The 18,973-nt window shown below is 42.3% G+C and overlaps 1 protein-coding gene across 1 annotated transcript in view; it reads right to left on the bottom strand.

The window, feature by feature from the left end:
• Nucleotides 1-10,201: 10,201 nt before the first annotated feature.
• The window catches only part of GUCY2F (guanylate cyclase 2F, retinal), a 123,902-nt gene continuing 115,130 nt past the window's right edge, over nt 10,202-18,973 (bottom strand). Inside the window, exons 20-22 of the mRNA XM_043459087.1 lie at nt 13,688-13,776; nt 13,506-13,594; nt 10,202-10,295 (exon numbers count right to left, since the gene is read on the bottom strand). Of these exons, the coding sequence (XP_043315022.1) occupies nt 13,507-13,594; nt 13,688-13,776 (177 nt within the window). The 3' untranslated portion in view covers nt 10,202-10,295; nt 13,506. The remainder of the gene's footprint in view (nt 10,296-13,505; nt 13,595-13,687; nt 13,777-18,973) is intronic.

Raw genomic sequence — 18,973 nt, 5'->3', positions numbered from 1 at the left:
CAAGGAGAAGTTGAGTTTTATTTTATCAGATTCTCAACATTCCAATATCTCTCTCCTATGTTTGACAAAACTAATTTTTGGCCTTTTGTGATACACAACCAAGAAGAGAGAACAGGAATATATCAGAAGCAGAGGGAAAGGATTTAGGCTGCATTCTAAGCCAATACACATAATGAAGTACTTGGAGAGAGGGAAACATTGAGAAAAGAGAACTGTTCTGCCGGGAAGTCCTGGAAAAGTTGGAAGTGTGGGGGACAAATTAAGGAGAGAGACACTGGAGACCTGCGGAATGTGATGCAAAAAAACCACAGGAGACAAAGGGGTATTTAATGAGTTGTTCTGAATCCCCTTCATGGTTTTTGATCAGCCTGAAAATTTGAATTATTTTGAAATTACTTTTGGTTGCTAGCCTATGTCTTTGACTAAGACCTACTCTGATACTGGACAATGAGAGTCCTTACTCTATCAAAGCTTCATTAATTTCTCAAAACCATCTTTCCATGAGGTTGGATGCCTTGCCCCTGTAGATGTGCAATGATACTTCATAGCAAACCTGACCAACTGACTTTTCCCAGTTGCTAACCACCAAAGCCCTACCAGAGGCCTAGGCCCTGGTGAGATGCAGTCTGGTGGCAATAACACTATATCCCTCACGCTTGACATATGGTTAGATATTATAACTTTCTCTTACAGTGCTTTGACATGTATTTTCACTTCTTCCATCCTCAGGGCATCTCTATTGGAGAGGTAGGACCAGGATGCATCTCTCTGTTGTCTTATGCAAAGGTTGCCGCTTGACAAAGTTATGAGCAGTGAACAATGCCAGGATTCTATCCGGGGCCAATGACAAGGCTTGATTGCTCAGAGCTTTTGTGCAATAAAGTTCCATTAAAGTATAAAAGAGATAGAGAAAGCTTCTGACATAGACATAGAGGGGGCCAAAAGAGTGCCCCCTTGCTAGTATTTAGCAAGAAGCTATATATATCAGCAAGCTGCTAATTAGAGAAAGGAAATGTCTCAAAACTCAGAGAGTGGCACCAGGCCCCTCACCCACAACATGCATTTTGAGATAGCATTGACACAAGGTGAGTCCCGGGCCATAAAACAATTGACATGAATCTTGAAGAAAGGCAGATTTCCAAGGAAATACATAGTTTCATAAACATAGCTTAAGAGAACATTTCCATGAGTAAAACATACTGGTTTGTTGAATCATTATTGCTTCTGAGACTTAGACTGAACCAACTTGAAGAAAGACAGGATCTAAGGTAAATACACAGTTCATTAACATAGCTTAAGGAAAACATTTCCATAAGAAAAACACATTGGTTAGCTCAAGGTTTGAGAAAAGTTAAGTTCAGGTGCAACCAGGTGTCGTCATGGCAACACAGAATTTTAAAAGAAACCTCCTTTTAATTTTGTATAGAGAAGGAAAAGAACGTCTGACACTTGCAGTCTATTTCCTCCTCTTCTGCCTGTTACCTTCTCACTTTGCCAGCAGGTAATTAGCAGGGAATATTTCATAAAAAGATGGGCACAATAAAGGACAGAAATGTGACAGACCTAACAGAAGCAGAAGATACTAAGAAGAGGTGGCAAGAATACACAGAAGAACTATACAAAAAAAGATCTTCATCACCCAGATAATCACGATGGTGTGATCACTCACCTAGAGCCAGACATCCTGGAATGCAAAGTCAAGTGGGCCTTAGGAAGCATCACTACAAACAAAGCTAGTGGAGGTGATGGAATTCCTGTTGAGCTATTTCAAATCCTCAAAGATGATGGATGCTGTGAAAGTGCTGCACTCAATATTCCAGCAAATTTGGAAAACTCAGCAGTGGCCACAGGACTGGAAAAGGTCAGTTTTCTTTCCAATCCCAAAGAAAGGCAAATGCCAAAGAATGCTCAAACTACCACACAACTGCACTCATCTCACACGCTAGCAAAGTAATACTCAAAATTCTCCAAGTCAGGCTTCAACAGTATGTGAACCATGAACTTCCAGATGTTCAAGCTGGATTTAGAAAAGGCAGAGGAACCAGAGATCAAATTGCCAACATCAACTTGATCATCGAGAAAGCAAGAGAGTTAGAGAAAAACATATACTTTTGCTTTATTGGCTATGCCAAAGCCTTTGACTATGTGCATCACAACAAACTGTGGAAACTTCTTAAAGAGATGGAAATACCAGACCACCTGACCTGCCTCCTGAGAAATCTGTATGCAGGTCAAGAAGCAACAGCTAGAACCGGACATGGAACAACAGACTGGTTCAAAATCTGGAAAGGAGTACGTCAAGGCTGTATGTTGTCACCCTGCTTATTTAACTTATATGCAGAGCACATCATGCAAAATGCCGGGCTGGATGAAGCACAAGCTGGAATCACGGTTGCTGGGAGAAATATCAATAACCTCAGATACACAGATGACACCACTCTTATGGCAGAAAGTGAAGAAGAACTAAAGAGCCTCTTGATGAAGGTGAAAGAGGAGAGTGAAAAAGTTGGCTTAAAACTCAACATTCAGAAAACTAAGATCATGGCATCCAGCCCTATCACTTCAGAGCAAATAGATGGGAACAGCAAATAGATGGCAAATAAATGGAAACAGTGACAGACTTTATTTTGGGCGGCTCCAAAATCACTGTAGATGGTGACTGCAGCCATGAAATTAAAAGACGCTTACTCCTTGGAAGGAAAGTTATGACCAACCTAGATAGCATATTAAAAAGCAGAGACATTACTTTGCCAACAAAGGTCCGTCTGGTCAAGGTTTATGGTTTTTCCAGTGGTCATGTATGGATGTGAGAGTTGGACTGTGAAGAAAGCTGAGCACCGAAAAATTGATGCTTTTGAACTGTGGTGCTGGAGAAGACTCTTGAGAGTCCCTTGGACTGCAAAAGAGATCCAACCAGTCCATCCTGAAGGAGATAAGTCCTGGGTGTTCATTGGAAGGACTGATGCTGAAGCTGAAACTCCAATACTTTGGCCACCTCATGCGAAGAGTTGACTCGTTGGAAAAGACCCTGATGCTGGGAGGGATTGGGGGCAGGAGGAGAAGGGGACGACAGAGGATGAGATGGCTGGATGGCGTCACCAACTTGATGGACATGAGTTTGAGTAAACTCCGGAAGTTGGTGATGGACAGGGAGGCCTGGCGTGCTGCAATTCACGGGGTCGCAAAGAGTTGGACACAACTGAGCGACTGAAATGAAAGAAAAATGAAAGGTCATGTTAACTATTCATTCTTCTAGTTTCTCTGTACTGGGTCTCCATATTGGGGCAGATCAACAGAAAGCAACTTAATCATAATATCTTAGCTTTCTGAGAGAAAAAAAGTCTTACTGGCTTAAGATTTACTTTTTACACACATTGCCTTTTTTGAAGGGGAAGAAAAGACATTTCCATTTAAAGATTATATTTGTATCTTTTGTAAAACCACACTGTCCATTATAATAAACACTACCTATTATACAAGGAATTACATTTTAAATTCCTCCTAGAATTTAGTGGCAGGAAAAAAATATCTGTCTGGGCAGATGAACTCACAGGCATCTTTTTTTTTTAACTTGACAGAGAACCATGTGACTCAATTTTGTTGATTTCTTCCATTTTTACCTTAACTACCAAGAAACTCAGAGTAAAATTTAGTGGTCAAAGACAGTAATTTATCATAATGCTGTCTGAACTTTCTAGTTCTGTTTCCTATAAACTTTTATTCTGTTTTCAATTTGAATTAATCTGTTCTTATATGTTTCTAAAACTTGAAAACTGCTTAGGTCTATTTTAAGGAGGCATGTTAGGGAATCACAGACCCAAATACTCTCAGAGTGGGAAGAGATCTTAAAGATCATTTATAGCAACCCCCCATACAATCCTAGAAACATCACCTACTTTCTGCCCACCACACAGTCATTCAGCCTCTATTTGAATGCCCCTCATAACAGAGAACTATTTCTAATGCCCAAACATTCATTTTTAGACTGCTCTGATTTCTAGAAAATTCTTCTTTATATTGACCTTATGTCTCTAGCTTTTGTCACCTGATACAGATTCTATCTCCTGAGGGAGAAGGCAATGGCAGCCCACTCCAGTACTCTTGCCTGGAAAATCCCACGGACAGAGGAGCCTGATGGGCTGCAGTCCATGGGGTCGCGAAGAGTCGGACACGACTGAGCGACTTTACTTTCACTTTTCACTTTCATGCATTGGAGAAGGAAATGGCAGCCCACTCCAGTATTCTTGCCTGGAGAATCCCAGGGACGGCGGAGCCTGTGGGCTGCCATCTATGGGGTCGCACAGAGTCAGACACGACTGAAGCGACTTAGCAGCAGCAGCAGCAGCAGCCGCTATCTCCTGAGACCTCATAAAGCAAAGTGAAACTTTGCTCTCCATTGTATCCTTTCACTATATCAAGAGAGCTATAATGACCCCCATTTAGTTCTTTAGTCTTCTTGGCTAAGTATTATAATTCCTAAAACTGGCCCGTCTCAATGCCTTAAGAGAAAACTGTAGTAATCAATAATTAGATTCTTTTCAATGCATGGATGGGAAACATTTTTGCTATTAAAGGTCAGTGGCCATCAAGAAAAAAAAAGTTAACCAATAATGGCATAACAAAAATGTGACTTAATTTATCTCTTGGAAATTTTATGAGGGGAATATGAAAACATGATTACTTTCTAAGTGAAAAGCAAGGTATTTAACCTCAACTTAATAAACACAACAAATACAAAATACATCTTGATTTTTCTTTTCCACAATTTTTCAACATCTTGATTTTTTATAATGGTTAATTAAATTATACATATATATATATTTATATAGAGATACAGAGAGAGAAGGGTGGTAGGAGACAGAAAGACGGATGGGAATACCAGAAAAACATTAAATAAAAAAGGGAAAGAGATTAAAATGCACAGAGGGAAGGTACACAGGGAGGCATAGAAACATTCATTTATTAATTCAACAAATATTTATTGAGTGCCTTTTATATATGTCAAGCACTATGCAGAGTACAAAGATGAATTGAACATGGTTCCTGTCATCAAGAAGCTTGTAACATTTATTTTTTTCTCTTGAGATCAAAGTAGAGACAATAAGTATACAAATAGCTATAAAACAAGTTAATATTATGTAGCCATTAAAGAGGTATAGGTAAAATTATTACAGAAATTGAGAAATAGGGACATATCACCATTGGGAACAAGGAAGGCTTTTTGGAGGAAGTGATATTTGACTAGACTTTGAAAGATTGGCCTCCTGTGGTGGTAGAAGGCCAGAGGGGATTTCAGGTAGAAGAAAAATTATGAATAAAGTCAAGGAATCAGAAAAGGTCAGGAGAAAGAGCTAGCAATAGGTTTGGGCTACAGCAACTATAGAAGGAAGTTAAAGAAAATTATAAGATCTAAACTTTAACCCCAGAAAAGTACAATGAAATTTAGATGGAGATATACACAGAGAGGGAAAAAATTTACTTCTCTAGAGTAACATGATCATCATATGACACACCTTTGGAATACTGTCACCACAACAAACCATTAGTTTTATACTTTATAGACATAAATAAAGGTTTTTCATGTTAACATTTGTCCTTTGGGGTCAGTGACCAAGTCAACTCAAATCTGACCAATGAGACAGGTTCTACAGACTCACAACCATCCCAATGAATTTAATCTGACTGTAGATTGTTCCTGGACCAAGGGATACCTAAAAGAACAGGCAGGTCTTGCTTCTTAATCACACCAAATATGTCCCAGTTAAGTTAATATACTGCCATTTATAAAGAACCTACCTCCATCAGCTAGTTCCCTAGAGGATTCTAAGCAACTGCTCAGGGCAATTGCTTTTCCTTTGATCTTTCATTCCAGAAAAGCATGATCATGAGGAATTTACCTGGGACTGCTGACCATGATGGGGTCAATCTCCCTGAAGCAGCTGGAGCCAGTGAGTGCAGGTCAAAGTCCCTCCCCGGCCAGTCTACTCTCACTGGGTACACAACTATACCCACAACGCAGATTTCACGACTCCGGAGGAGAAAGGTGGTGTCTACAGGAATAATCAGAATTGGATCTTATCTCGCTTTGAAGTTTGCAGGCTTGGTTCTCCTCTGACTTCCTTCATTATATACTGGAGCTCTTAGTTGGATGATCGGCACAGTGAAAATGTCCCTAAGATGTCCTCTGAAGTCAGGCCTCTTCTCAGGTATTTCTGAGACTTTAATTCTATAAATAGAACTAAGACCATGTGCTATCAACTACAAATAAATCCATGAGGCTGGACAGAACTGGAGGTTTGTTTTCTATCCACTCAGACCAAATCAACTTAGGAACATATATGGCTCTGGATGAGATCATATCTGTGTGATGCAGGTGATTTAGTGACCAAGGAATCTGCTATTCTCTCTGTCTGGACTTTGATGTCAATACAGTCAACTAGCTCAAAAACACCCCAAACCAAAGTATTACCACCAAGCTTATGCCCATTTTTACAGTTAAGGGTCTTACCCCAGGAATTCTAAGAGGTGTTCCTAAGGGTCAGGGGTTGTCCTTGATAACTCAGATCTCTTTTTGACTTTGTAAGAATAGGCCCTCTTTTCCTAACTAGAAGGTGAATTTAGGAAGATGGCTTCTCCTCTCTGGACCTTAATATACTCTTCCACATTTCAACAGGGTTGATGGTTTCCAAAGCCCTCCAGCTCTATAACTCTATGTGCACATTCATTTGTTTGGACTTAGGTCACCTTTGAAAAATCTTTAGTGGCATCTAATTTGCAGTGAGCCAAAGTTAGAGTATAGATTAGTGGTCACCTCTGCTGTCAGTGCCTCTTTGAAAGAGATTCACTATTGCTTGGCCAGCAGCAAATCCAAACTGGAAAAGAGGTAAGATAGCAGGGTTTTTACAAACCACTCCAGAGAAACCCAAACAACTCACAAATAACAGATGTATGTTTTTAAAAGGTACCTTGTATCTATGTCTGTGATCTACCTATCAATCATCTTGACCTGAGAAGATGACATGGACCAGAGAAAGGGTAAGAGAGAATCATATTGCAGATTCCATTATTTTAATGGGCTAGAAATAACCAGCCAGGTGGGAAATGTGCTTGATTAGGTCAACCAGCTTTGGCTATAGAGGAGGCTAAAATAAAAGGACCAATCCATTGTGGCCTTTTGTATAATTAATGCTTACTGAGTTTTCAAGTTACATTCAATTGCTTGATGTCACATAGATGTGACCACCCAGTGTACGAAGTATTACCATTTGGCTGTTTGCCACCTCCCACTCCTTGCAAGTAGATTCCACTTGGATTAAGGACAAGAATGTGACGAGATGAGTAGCCTGGTAATAAAATCGTTTATACTAAGACAATGTAGGCAGAATGGGAGTCCTTCGAACAACACTTCTTGGTAGAGTAGCTTTGTGTAGTAAACCGAGTTACAGATGAGGTAGATAGCCATCTGCTATCTCCTCCTGCTTAGCTACACCAAGTGAAATAAGAAACAAGTGGATCACTGAAAGCTGCCCACAATCTAAACAGATTCACTTCTACTGTCGAAAATACGAGTAACACTGCCAGCAATAAAAGTAAAATGGACTAATTTGAGAATCAGACTGACTTCAGGTAGTCTTTGGATGGATGAATATTATAATAACATGCAATAATCTATTAAGTGATCCCAAACAGGAATGATAAAATAGAATAAAGGATCTAAAGGGATTTTGAACAATTTTAATTTCCTTTGTGCCTTTCTGTGTTTTCTAAATTTTCTACAATGAACACGTATTGCTGTTGAGATCAGTAAGGAAAAAAAAACAACCTAAATGGATTTAAATAATCCCCATAGGATGACCATTTTGTTATGTTACATTTGTAGAGTACAGTAAAACCTCAAGTAAGCAGAGCCCAACTTGTAGTTCATCAGCATTTGGCTTTCTTTTTCAAATAATCCATCTTGAGAAGAGGCAAATCACAAGAAAACAAGCAGATATAAGAGATGTGATAAAAAAGTAATTTAAATATCTATTTTAAAACCTTGTCTAAATTGTTTTCCAAGTTGTTTTGTACAAATGAATACATGTTACTTAGAAAAACATCATTTTGAAAAAATCATTTTGGTCCCTCTTAACCACCAACTCAACCTCCTGTGTTATTAGCAACAGACGAATAGAGAAATAATTGGTTGTCTACAAGAATCGGGCTTTACTCCACTAAATAAATCAAATGGTACCTGAAAGTGGAGTGTTTTTCTTCTCCATGAATAATTAAAAACACTAAGGCAAATTGAAGAAAGCTTAGTTTTGGTCAATGCAGAAGGCTTTAATGAAAAAGAATCCAAGAAAGGAGGGAGTGATTTTAGATAGAGGTTCATGATAGAATCAAGCAAAGGAAGATATGATCACAACCAAGACAGGACTAGCAGGCTAGACAAGGTAGGCTTGGCTGGTATGCTGGACTACAGAAATACTAAGGAGGGAACTAAAGGGTAGGCAGGATTAGATCCAGAGCTAGCAATCACACTCTTAATCTTATGGCTCACTAAACACCATGGCTGGTCAGTCCTTACTTTACATGTTCAGCCCAGGGACTAGACAGTTCCTAGAGTTAAAGCACTAGACTATGTCTGGGAGAATCCTGATCCATAGTGCCTACAGGTGCAGCCTCATTGCGCCTCCCTTGCCCTCACTCCCCAAAAAATCTTTCCATATTCATAGAAGAGGGCAGTGCCACCTCCTCTAGAAGTCAAGTCATGTTTTGAGTTGATACCTTTCTTTGAAACTTCCCTCAGGCTTTGCCTCTTCCTAGAAGCCTTAAAAGTTCAGCTTTGGACTGACCCTTCTCACTGGTAGAGGATGATATTTCATGTCTCCTCCTCCTCTTCCATGTCTAGAAAAGGGGATTAGAAACTCAGTTCAGGGAGATTGAAAGGCAACTTGAGCCTTTCCTGCATCCTCTTGAAGAGCTTTAGCATAGTAAATAGACCACCCCAAGGCTGGGAGAAGTGAGCTTCTGTGAAGAAAGAAATAGTCCAAGGGTGCTTTGACTGAAGACTAAGGAAAAACTGCTGGGAAGAGCTTTTGACTCTAACCTCAGATTCAGGGTGAGTTGATAATGGAAAAATTAAATATTAGTGAGAAAGGTATCAAATTATACCTTAGGCATTTCTTTCTTTAAAAAGGTTTGTTCTAAAAGAATTAACTGCTTTACTAGCTGATATGTTTGGGTTCAGCTGTTTTAATAAAGAGATTATTTTTTATAATAAAAGAGAGGAAAAGCTTGCTTAACTATTTTAAACATGCCTGTGACTTAAGCCTTATTGCTTCAGTCCATGTGACTGTGGCAAGCCACTGCCAACAACCCCTTGAAAGTAGACTCTGGAAAACTAAAAGCAGAAAGTAAAAACAAATGTTCAGAGGGATTTATTTTAAGGGCAGGGTGGGCTTGAAAGGCAGGGTGGGCAGGAAAAGGGAGGGAAAGTACCACACTTTAAGGGAATTGCTCAAGTCGGTCTATGACTTCTATATCTTTTACCCTGACAGTATCTCTGCTCTGTCAATGTTCAGAATATGACCATGAGACCCAGTGAGCTACTCACCTAGCAAGGACAATTCAATTATGTTACCTAAATTCTCCTTACTTAGACAAGAAAAGAGACCATGGCAGTTTTGGAAAGATTTTGAGTAATAAGCGATCAGAAAACAAAGGAACTTCTTTTTAGCCCTCAGTTATCCAAACAACACAATCAACCAGATCCTTCTCCCCCCTCCTCCTGCCTATGCATTCCAGCCAACTGAGGTCACAGTGCACTGGGATTCAGATGTATGTTCGCTGGAAGATTTTTTTTCCTGGCACTAATCTCATAGTATCTGAGTTATAAATTATGCTCATTAAATACTTTCTAGAGATTCAAACGAAATGAAAAAGAAAACAAAGTGCCTCCTACTTTTTTCTGTGAAAATAGAGACCTTCTTATCTTAGTCCAAGTAGGGCCTGCTATTTTGGAATGACTAAACTTGGAGGTGGTTCTCTGCCCTTCTTTAGGGTTCACATTCATTGTAGTATACATTCAAATGGTCTTTTGGGAATAGATGTATAGTGAGCAAAGCTTATTAAGGTTATTTCCCAGGGGCCCCTTTTCAGTAGAATTAGGCTTGAGTAACCCTAGAGATTGGTCATCCTCAGAGGTAACATCGTTCACTAATTTCTTGCCCAGGCAGATCAATTTGTTGAACTGAAGCAAGCTTTTCCACTGCTTCACCAAGAGAAGATTCCAATCATGGAGCCCTTCACTCCTGGGTGGGAGAAAGAGGAAACAGTAAGTATACCTTCCCCATCCTAGGCCTTTCATAGGCTTTCAATATGAATGATTCCAACCCTGCAATACCATGCTACTCCACCAGCAGCTTGCAAATTGCTGAACTTACCTGGATTGTTGAACAAATAAACATCATTACATTTGTCAGGACTGCATAATTACAGTTGCATAATGTTGCTATTAACAAGGTTTTTTGTTGTTTGTTTGTTTTTTACCAATTTTAACACAAAAGAGGAGGCATATTAATATATAGCTAATTCTTAATTAACTAATGAGATGTGTCCTAAACATTTGTAAGTCAATGATTTGGAATTTGGAATGCCTTGCTGCATGGAAGCTGTTATATATGTGGTGGTCAAGTTTCTAGGCCAGTCCACAAAGGCTGCCCACACCACATGAAGCAGAGTTGTATTGGCTCTCTCATGGAGGTCCTAGGTCTTGAGAGCAGAAGGAAAAGCATGCTTTCTTCCCATTCTTTGGGTTCAAGGAAAACACAAAGCATAAGTTTTGAAGTAAGGGAATCTAAACAGACTTTCCCACCCTCATACTTGTTTTCACCCTTCTTCCATCTCCTAGGGATTCACTGCTTTTGTCTCGTCCCAAGGCCTCCACTGTGATCCTTCATTCTTCAAAACTGCCAACTTCTTCATTTCTCCTAGTCCACATGAAAATGAAAGTTCCCAGTCCTCCTGAGCATGTAGCTCAGTTCAACTACATTATAATATTAGATGAATTGCCCCTTCCTCTCCAAAAGGTATATCTGTGGTATATCTGGGCTTCCCTGGTGGCTCAGACGGTAAAGAATCTGAAAGCAATGCAGGAGACCCGGGTTTGATCCCTGGGTTGGGAAGATCCCCTGGAGGAGGGACTGGCTCCCCATTCCAATATTCTTGCCTGGAGAATCCCATGGACAGAGCAGCCTGGCAGGCTGCAGTCCATGAGGTTGCAAAGAGTTGGACAAGAATGAGCAACACTTAACTAATGGTATATCTAAGAGGAGGCTTGTCAATCCCACATGAACCACAGCTGATGAAATTTAAGGGAAAGTAAACAGATAAAGTAGTAACCTCGAGGAAGTTTTAGGAAATGGTAGATATTGGAGGACAAGAGGAAGAAGCTATAGTAGACAGCAGGGCACAGACTGAAAGGCAAGTCCTGGAGTCAGCTCACCAAAGTTATACCCCCTTTCTCAGGATCTTTCCTCCCACCCTGTCTGACACCACAGTGCTCTCTAAAGGTTTTTGAGTTTCTCCTCAATGGCTCCCATGGTCTTGCAGGTCTTTCATAAGTTGGCTCTATCTCACTAAGGGTCAACCTGAAAAGTCATAAAAAGTTGGAAACATTCTGGAATAGGTGGTGTTACTGGGTGACAGCAACATAGAACATTTAATGAGAGGTAAGTGAAATGTCTGGGAACTCTTGGATTTAGGTCAAGCCTTCTAAAATTTATTGGGGGTGCTCTTTTTGAGGATTTTTGTGATTTGCACAACCTGCCAAGGCCATTGTGGCCAATTAACATGCTGATTAAAGCCCAAGTGCTAATGACTGCGTGCCTGTTCAGTCACTAAGTTGTGTCCGACTCTTTGCAACCTTGTGGTTGCAAAGCTCACCAAGCTCTTCTGTCCAGGGGATTCTCCAGGCAAGAATACTGGAGTGGGTAGCCATGCCCTTCTCCAAGGGATCTTCCCAACCCAGGGATCAAACCTGTATCTCCTGCATTGCAGGCAGATTCTTTACCGTTAAGCCACCAGGGAAGCCCATGCTAATGAGGCCAGTGGTCAAATTCACTTTTGAGCCAATTGGCTTCAATCTGTCCCATAGACTCACGGCCCACAGCATCTTCCCCTCTAGCAAGGGGACCCAAATGAGTGAGTGTAATTGGCCTCAGTCACACCCAGCTGCAATGCTGGAAAAGTGCTACCCAGCACACAGCCAATGATGGTAAGCCTGCTTCAGTGTTTTCTGCTGCCAACTCCAACACATTCTTAGGAATGCATAGGTTCTTGTACAGTACCTCCAATGCCCATGCTACCCTACCAAAGGGAAAACCCTTCAAGAGCTTCCAAACCCTTTTCTGCTGCGAGAGAGAGTCAGAGAGACAGAGACCAGTTGCTTATTTGCTTGTACTGGTCAACAGAAAAGAACAGAGCCCAGGCCCAGGTAGCAGGGTGGCAGAGGGTGGTGCAGGGGCTGCAGGGCAGCCATGTGCTCAGTACAGGAGATTTCTGAAGCATAAATGTTCTAACTCAGAGAGGATACCTGTGATCATCACAGAAATGAGGATACCTTGGCTTTCTTAGGAGAAAAGCAGTCATCAACAGCAGACAAAGTTAACAGAAGCCACTGGGAAAAGAGGAAGTATATGGCCTTTGGTCGTTGTGTAGCAGCTAGAATTGTGATTATTCTGGAACATGTTAAAAAGACAAGGAAACAGGAGTGTGTGGAGACGCCCGAACGTTTACTTTAGAATCTTGTGATTTCCAAGGCTATGTGGAGGAAGTGATGGTCTGAGGGTCAGTGTCTCCGTGAATGAAGGAATAAGAAAGCAAGATAAGAGAAGAGACACTGACAGGAGCCCAATAAGGCACTGGATTCTTCCGAGAGAGATACATGGGGGAGAATCCTTGATAATTGATCTGTTGTTTTTGCTTGGGAATGATACCCTTCTTGTCAGGGAGGAGAGATGAAGGAAATTGTCCTGAATTCAAGCCAGGCAGTTAAGAAGTTGCCAGTCTTATTTTGGTTGGCAAGACCAACCTCAGAAGCAATCAGGCAGGGCTGCAAGAGGAAATGACATAAGCATCTTGCCGTGTGGCTTAGATAGAAGAATATCTCTAAAGGCCCGAGGTGGCCCACCATGTGGCCCAGGTGCTGGACAATGGGAGAGATGGGTGCACCTGCCTGAGAACTGGATAATGAGGCCAGCCTTTTAACATTCAAACATGTTATCAGTGCAGGAGGCAAGGAGCTCTCTCAGGCTGGGGCAGTCAGCCTCCCTCTGAGGCAGCTCGCTCTGAAACAGGCCTCCACTCAAGGTTTTTGCACAACTCAGTAGACCTTGGAATCTCGCCAACTCCATCACACTCTGCCAACAGAGTGTAGGCGGACACCAGCACCCATGCCAAAGGGAGCCCCAGCTTTGAAAGTTTGGCCAGCTCCTGGGCTCTGTTTCCCTGCCGGCCATTACCTTATGGCTTGTTTCTCACCAGCTGCTTTTCTGCTTTTCTTCTTTGGAAGGCTGCGATCTCTACTGGTTGCAGGCCATGGCCCACTTGCCTGTGGGGCAGGAGCAACGCAAAAATAGTTAGCGAAGAGGATGTGGCAGAGAGGGGCATGGGAAGACGCTAATTAGGTGTGATCTCCACTTACCCATCTTTGCCCACTGGTGGGGGCACAGGAAGGGGCTTCGTGAAGCCCTTTTTCCCAACCAGCCAGAAGGTCTCTTCTGTGCCTCTGCCCTTATTAGAGAAAAGATGGAAAATCTTAAAGGTACTATAATCAATGTTTCTAAAAAAGTCTTTCTGGTCAATAGGAATGGAATGTCTACAAACATTCCATTTGGCTCAGAAACTGCCTCTGCTTTCCCCTTGTCCCCACTCCGTGGCATCTTCCTTCCAATATGCTTCCTTGTCATATATACCTAAGGCTCAGACAAGGAAATGGCAAGTGTTCTTGCCTGGAGAATCCCATGGACAGGGGGGGCCTGGTGGGCTGCAGTCTATGGGGTTGCAAAGAGTTGGACATGACTGAGAAACTAACACACACACACACACACACACACACAGAAAAGCTCCATAAGCTGCCACCACAGCTAGATGAAAAGCGAACAGCATTTCAAGTTGTCATCTAGATGTTTTGCCTACCCGCCGCCACACAGCTCCATCTTTGGGAATATGTGGCTGTTTCGCTTCACTGCTGCCAAAGAGCTGTATGTTCAATCGAAGATTTTGTCTGTCATTTTTGCCCTGATCTTTTGGCATTAGTCAACCTGTTGTCTTTTGTACCCAGAGTACATACGTTCAGAGTCCACCTCCCTGCAGCCCTCCACCATCCAGTGGCTGTCACAAAACCCAAAAAGGGAATAAAAATGGAAAGCACACCATGCAACTTGGTTCTTAAGCCCAGGGCATCCTGGCTGCTTTGAGAAGTCTGCATTTCTGCAGTGTTTCTTTTCTTCCTGCCAAGGTCTTACAGGTAGAGAGAGACCCCAGGGAGGCCTCCGCCTACAGCCCCACTAGTCGACTGTCAAGAACCACAGGTCCGAGAAGAGAAAAAGAATGTAAACTCAAGTTCTTTGCCCCAGAGCCTGAGTGATGACTTCCAAAGAGCCACATTTTCTGCCCCTGCCCTGCCCTCCCCTCTTCTTCAATCAGTCCTCCTCAACAGCATGGTTCTCTCTCCTCCTTTCAATTCTGTTTTGTCTGTCCTCCCATTTCCCCCAATCCATAAGGGGAAAATGTGTTTACCAAGACTGAGAAAACTAATGGGATGTGTTTCCAACTCATTAATCTGAAATATGGTCTCACTCTCAGCAGATCTTATTTGGAACAGTTCTAAATTGCTTAACTTAGAAATTCCAATTTGGTTTGCCCCTTTAAATATCAAATCCATTATATCACATGTATTCATCCCTTAACAATCATGACAACAACCATAATAATTATTAGCATATTTAATTGGAGAATCTTAAAACTTTTCACAAATATTTGGTTCAAGGCTCTGAGTGAGCCCTCTATGAGGAAGAGAACACCACAACAGCCCAACCTCTCTGAACAGACAGCCAACCCACCCTAAGCTCGTATAATTGAACTATTTGGGACCAGAAGAAGTGAGCAACTTGAAAATATGCTCATATCACTCATTCTTAAATTTATTTCACCCTCATTGTGCCTGGGCTGAAAATACAGAGATGGATTTGTCCTCAAGGAGCTCACAGTGTAGTTAAATAAAAACAATTATCAGGCCATATCTTGGGCCCTAAACAGAAGCCCAACTCTTCTGCCTCTTAAGCAGTTTCTTTTCCTCACAGAATCTAGTTCGGCATCTCATATAGAATAGGTGCTCAATAAACAGAGACTATTCCATTCCCTGGCATTCTAATCGCTTGAGTATTTGGAATACTCACTGTGTCATTGGACCTCGCTTTGGTAAAACATACTCTCAAAACTTGACCCCAGGCCCCAGCCATAGTCAACTGTTTTTCTTGAGCTCTAGAAGCTATCAGGACAGCATGCCAATACCCAAGGGAACTTTTGCAGATGCCAGGACTGTCCAGATATTTGGGTGAGTCCTAGGACATGCTGGGATGCCAAAACTAATGGTTGCAAAATGGGATGGGACTGTTATGGACTCAGGCAAGCTTCCAAATCAAAGAATATGCTGGGGAGCTCCAGGGGTGCTCTGAGGTTTTGGAGCCCATCCAGGAGAATTCTTAGAATCCTAGCTCTCTGTTTACCCATCATACTCCAAAATTCTGCTGAAAGGAGAGAGAGAGAGTGGGGAAACAAGTAAGCAACAACTAAAGCCTAAAGCGAACTCTTTGACTCAGTATCAATCCCTAGGCAGTCCCAGAGACCCCCCAAATAATAGCACCTTCCTTTGGCCTGACACATTTAAGACATCTCCTGTCTTATTTAATCCTCATAAAAACTCTGGAAAACAGGTTTATTATTAACTTCATTCTGCAAATGGGGCCCTTGTTTATCATTATAAAATGACGTGGCATAGGTGGGACTTTGATCCCAACTCTGCTAGACTATAAACTTTATTTATTTTTTATTATGACTTTCTATATTTTATGGAGGTGGAATTGACATATAACGTAGTGGAGGACAGGGAAGCTGAGCGTGCTGCAGTCCATGGTGTTACGAAGAGCAACTGAGCAACTGAACAACAAACAAAGAATTATGTTAGTTTCAGGATCACAACAATAAGTCTAGTTAACATGTAGAAGCCAAAGTTTAAATGTTCTTCCCTCTCCACTGCATAACTTTTCCCACACACTGGAGTCAAGGGGCAGGTCTAGCAACCAAAAAGCAGCTGTTGGTAATTTTAAAGCTTGCAATTAATGAGTTTCCTGATAATCACAGGTCAGAAGGGGACTCTATGTTGAGAAATGGAAGCACAGGGAAGATAAAGTTATTTGTCCAATGTCACACGTTGAGTCATCGATGGGACAAGAATTACAGACCAGACCTTCTAACCTTCATGACTCTGTCAGTACAACTTCATTACTGCTTAGCTCAATTGCTGGTGTGTAAATGTCCACCTCTGGCAAAGACAACAGAAACCACCTGAGAACAACCATTTGGGAAAATCTTTTTAGAATGTAAATCTACCTGAGAAGTCCTGGCAAAAGCATGTGATAAGCCTAGATATATACAAAGTCTCAGCAAGGAGCTTCAAACTTGTCAGGAAAATGATAAGTGAAGCAGGACTCATTCATGTAAGAGACGAGGTAATAAGATGACTTATCACCAGGCTACTTGGAGAAAAATACTGCAAAAAAAAGAAATAGCCAGTTAAGCACTGATGATTTTTGTGCCACTGTGGTAGCTCAGCTGGTAAAGAATCTGCCTGCAATGCAGGAGACCCTGGTTTGATTCCTGGGTCAGAAATATCCCCTGAAGAAGTGATAGGCTACCCACTCCAGTATTCCTGGGCTTCCCTGGTGGCTCAGACAGTGAAGAATCTGCCTGCAGTGCGGGGGACCTGGGTTCAATCCCTGAGTTGGGAAGATCCCCTGGAGGAGGGCATGGCAACCCACTCCAGTATTCTTACCTGGAGAATCCCCATGGACAGAGGATCCTAGTAGGCTATAGTTCATGGGGTCGCAAAGAGTTGGACACAACTGAGCGACTAAGCACAGCACAGCACAAGAGGGGGTTGGAGTGGACAGTGGGACAACTTCCTAGAGAGCATGAGCTTCTCATCTCTCAATGTGTCTTCTTCTAAGCTTCCTTATTTTGGTGTCTTTCTTTGTACCCACCCCTCACCCACCCAATTACTCAACTGCTCTGTGTTTTCTTCTCTCAGCCAACCCAACCCACATCTTTGATCCCACTAAGAGAAACAACTTAAAGCGTCATCACTCCAATGGAGAGGGGATGGGGTTGGCGGAGGAGAGTGTTGTTGATGATGGCGCCAAGCCTTGAGCTTAAGAGAAGAGGCTCTGATGGAGGAATTTTAAGCATCAGCCAGCTGGAAGGAGAGGATGCTTTTGGCCATCAACTTTGAAATCACACCTGGCTCCCCATCAAATATGGTCCTTCTGACCCATGTACTAGAGCAATTCATGCTTTCCAGCAGCACAGAGTGGATGAGGGGTGGAAATGTTGAAACAGAGTTTTTGAAGTGTGCTGGAATATATTGCATATCCTCAAGGGACAAGGAATCCTCTGTCCCTCAGTCCCTACTAGGTGATAGTCAATACCTTTCCCTGGTGGGGAGGTGGAGGCTCAGAGACAGAAAAGATCTCCCCTCTTCTTCCTTCCTTCCTTTGGGTCTTACTTCCCATCCTTATCTTTCTTCTCGCTGGTCCTTCCTTTCCCCTGGGGCACCCTCACTTCTCTCTCAGTATCTCCCTCTCAATCTCTCTTCCTCAGGAAGCCCCTGATAACCCAATAACCAAGGCCTGATGTGGCTGGCCTTAGGGGGCAGCCTCTTGCTGCCTCTTCCTCCATATTCCCTGGGATAGGGGAAACTATGACATTGCAAAGGGCCCTTTTGAAGTAGTCCTGCTTTTGTCTGTGAACCACCCAAAGGTGTGATTATTCCTAACCAGTATGGCAGGAGGCAATAAAAATCTGGGGGGGGGGGGCGCGGGTGGTGAAGGCATATTTTTCCTTTTCAGTTGCATAAAGTGGCACCTCTTCAGTCCTTAAGTTCTCTCTTAAATGAGGGAATTTGTGTTTAGTAACATAGGGAGGCAAGTGCTTAAGGAAACTAAGCCACCTTTGTCCTCCTCTGCTGAGAAATGACCAAATATATAGAGGGATCACAAAAGCCTTGGGTGACTTGATTCATTGCCCATGTAATATCACCACTCCATCATATCTTTGTGTTCTCTGCAGAGGTGGGAAAGAAACCTCTGTCCCCTAATAAGTGATCTATTCCCCCTGCTAGAAGACATTAAGGATCTATTGGAAGGGACAATCTAGGATTAGCCATAGAAGGAATTAACTGATCAACTATAATCAGGCTTTTCGATCTCTGACTTCTGAAATTCCTTTATATGTAAAATGCAACCATTTGGGGAAGGCATACCAGTGACAGAAACAAATTATGCATCACTCAGTGCCCAGATTTTGCTTTGCCGGAGATTTGGGCTTCCTTGATGGCTCAAACAGTAAAGAATCCGCCTGCAATGAGGGAGACCTGGGTTTGATCCCTAGGTTGGGAAGATCCCCTGGAGGAAGGAATGGCAGCCCTCTCCAGTATTCTTGCCTGGAGAATCCCCATGGACAGAGGAGCCTGGTGGGCTATAGTCCATAGGGTCACAAAGAGTCAGACTTGACTGAGCAACTACACACAGAGAATAATCACTGAGAAAATAATTTTCATGCACAATGGTATCATAGAAAGACTACTAGGGCTTCCCTGGTGGCTCAGTGGAAAAGAATTTGCCTGCCAATGCAGGAGACATGGGTTCAATCT

The sequence above is a fragment of the Cervus canadensis genome, chromosome X (assembly GCF_019320065.1).
Source record: "Cervus canadensis isolate Bull #8, Minnesota chromosome X, ASM1932006v1, whole genome shotgun sequence".
NCBI lineage: Eukaryota > Metazoa > Chordata > Mammalia > Artiodactyla > Cervidae > Cervus > Cervus canadensis.
This window is presented reverse-complemented; position numbering and strand designations above follow the sequence as displayed.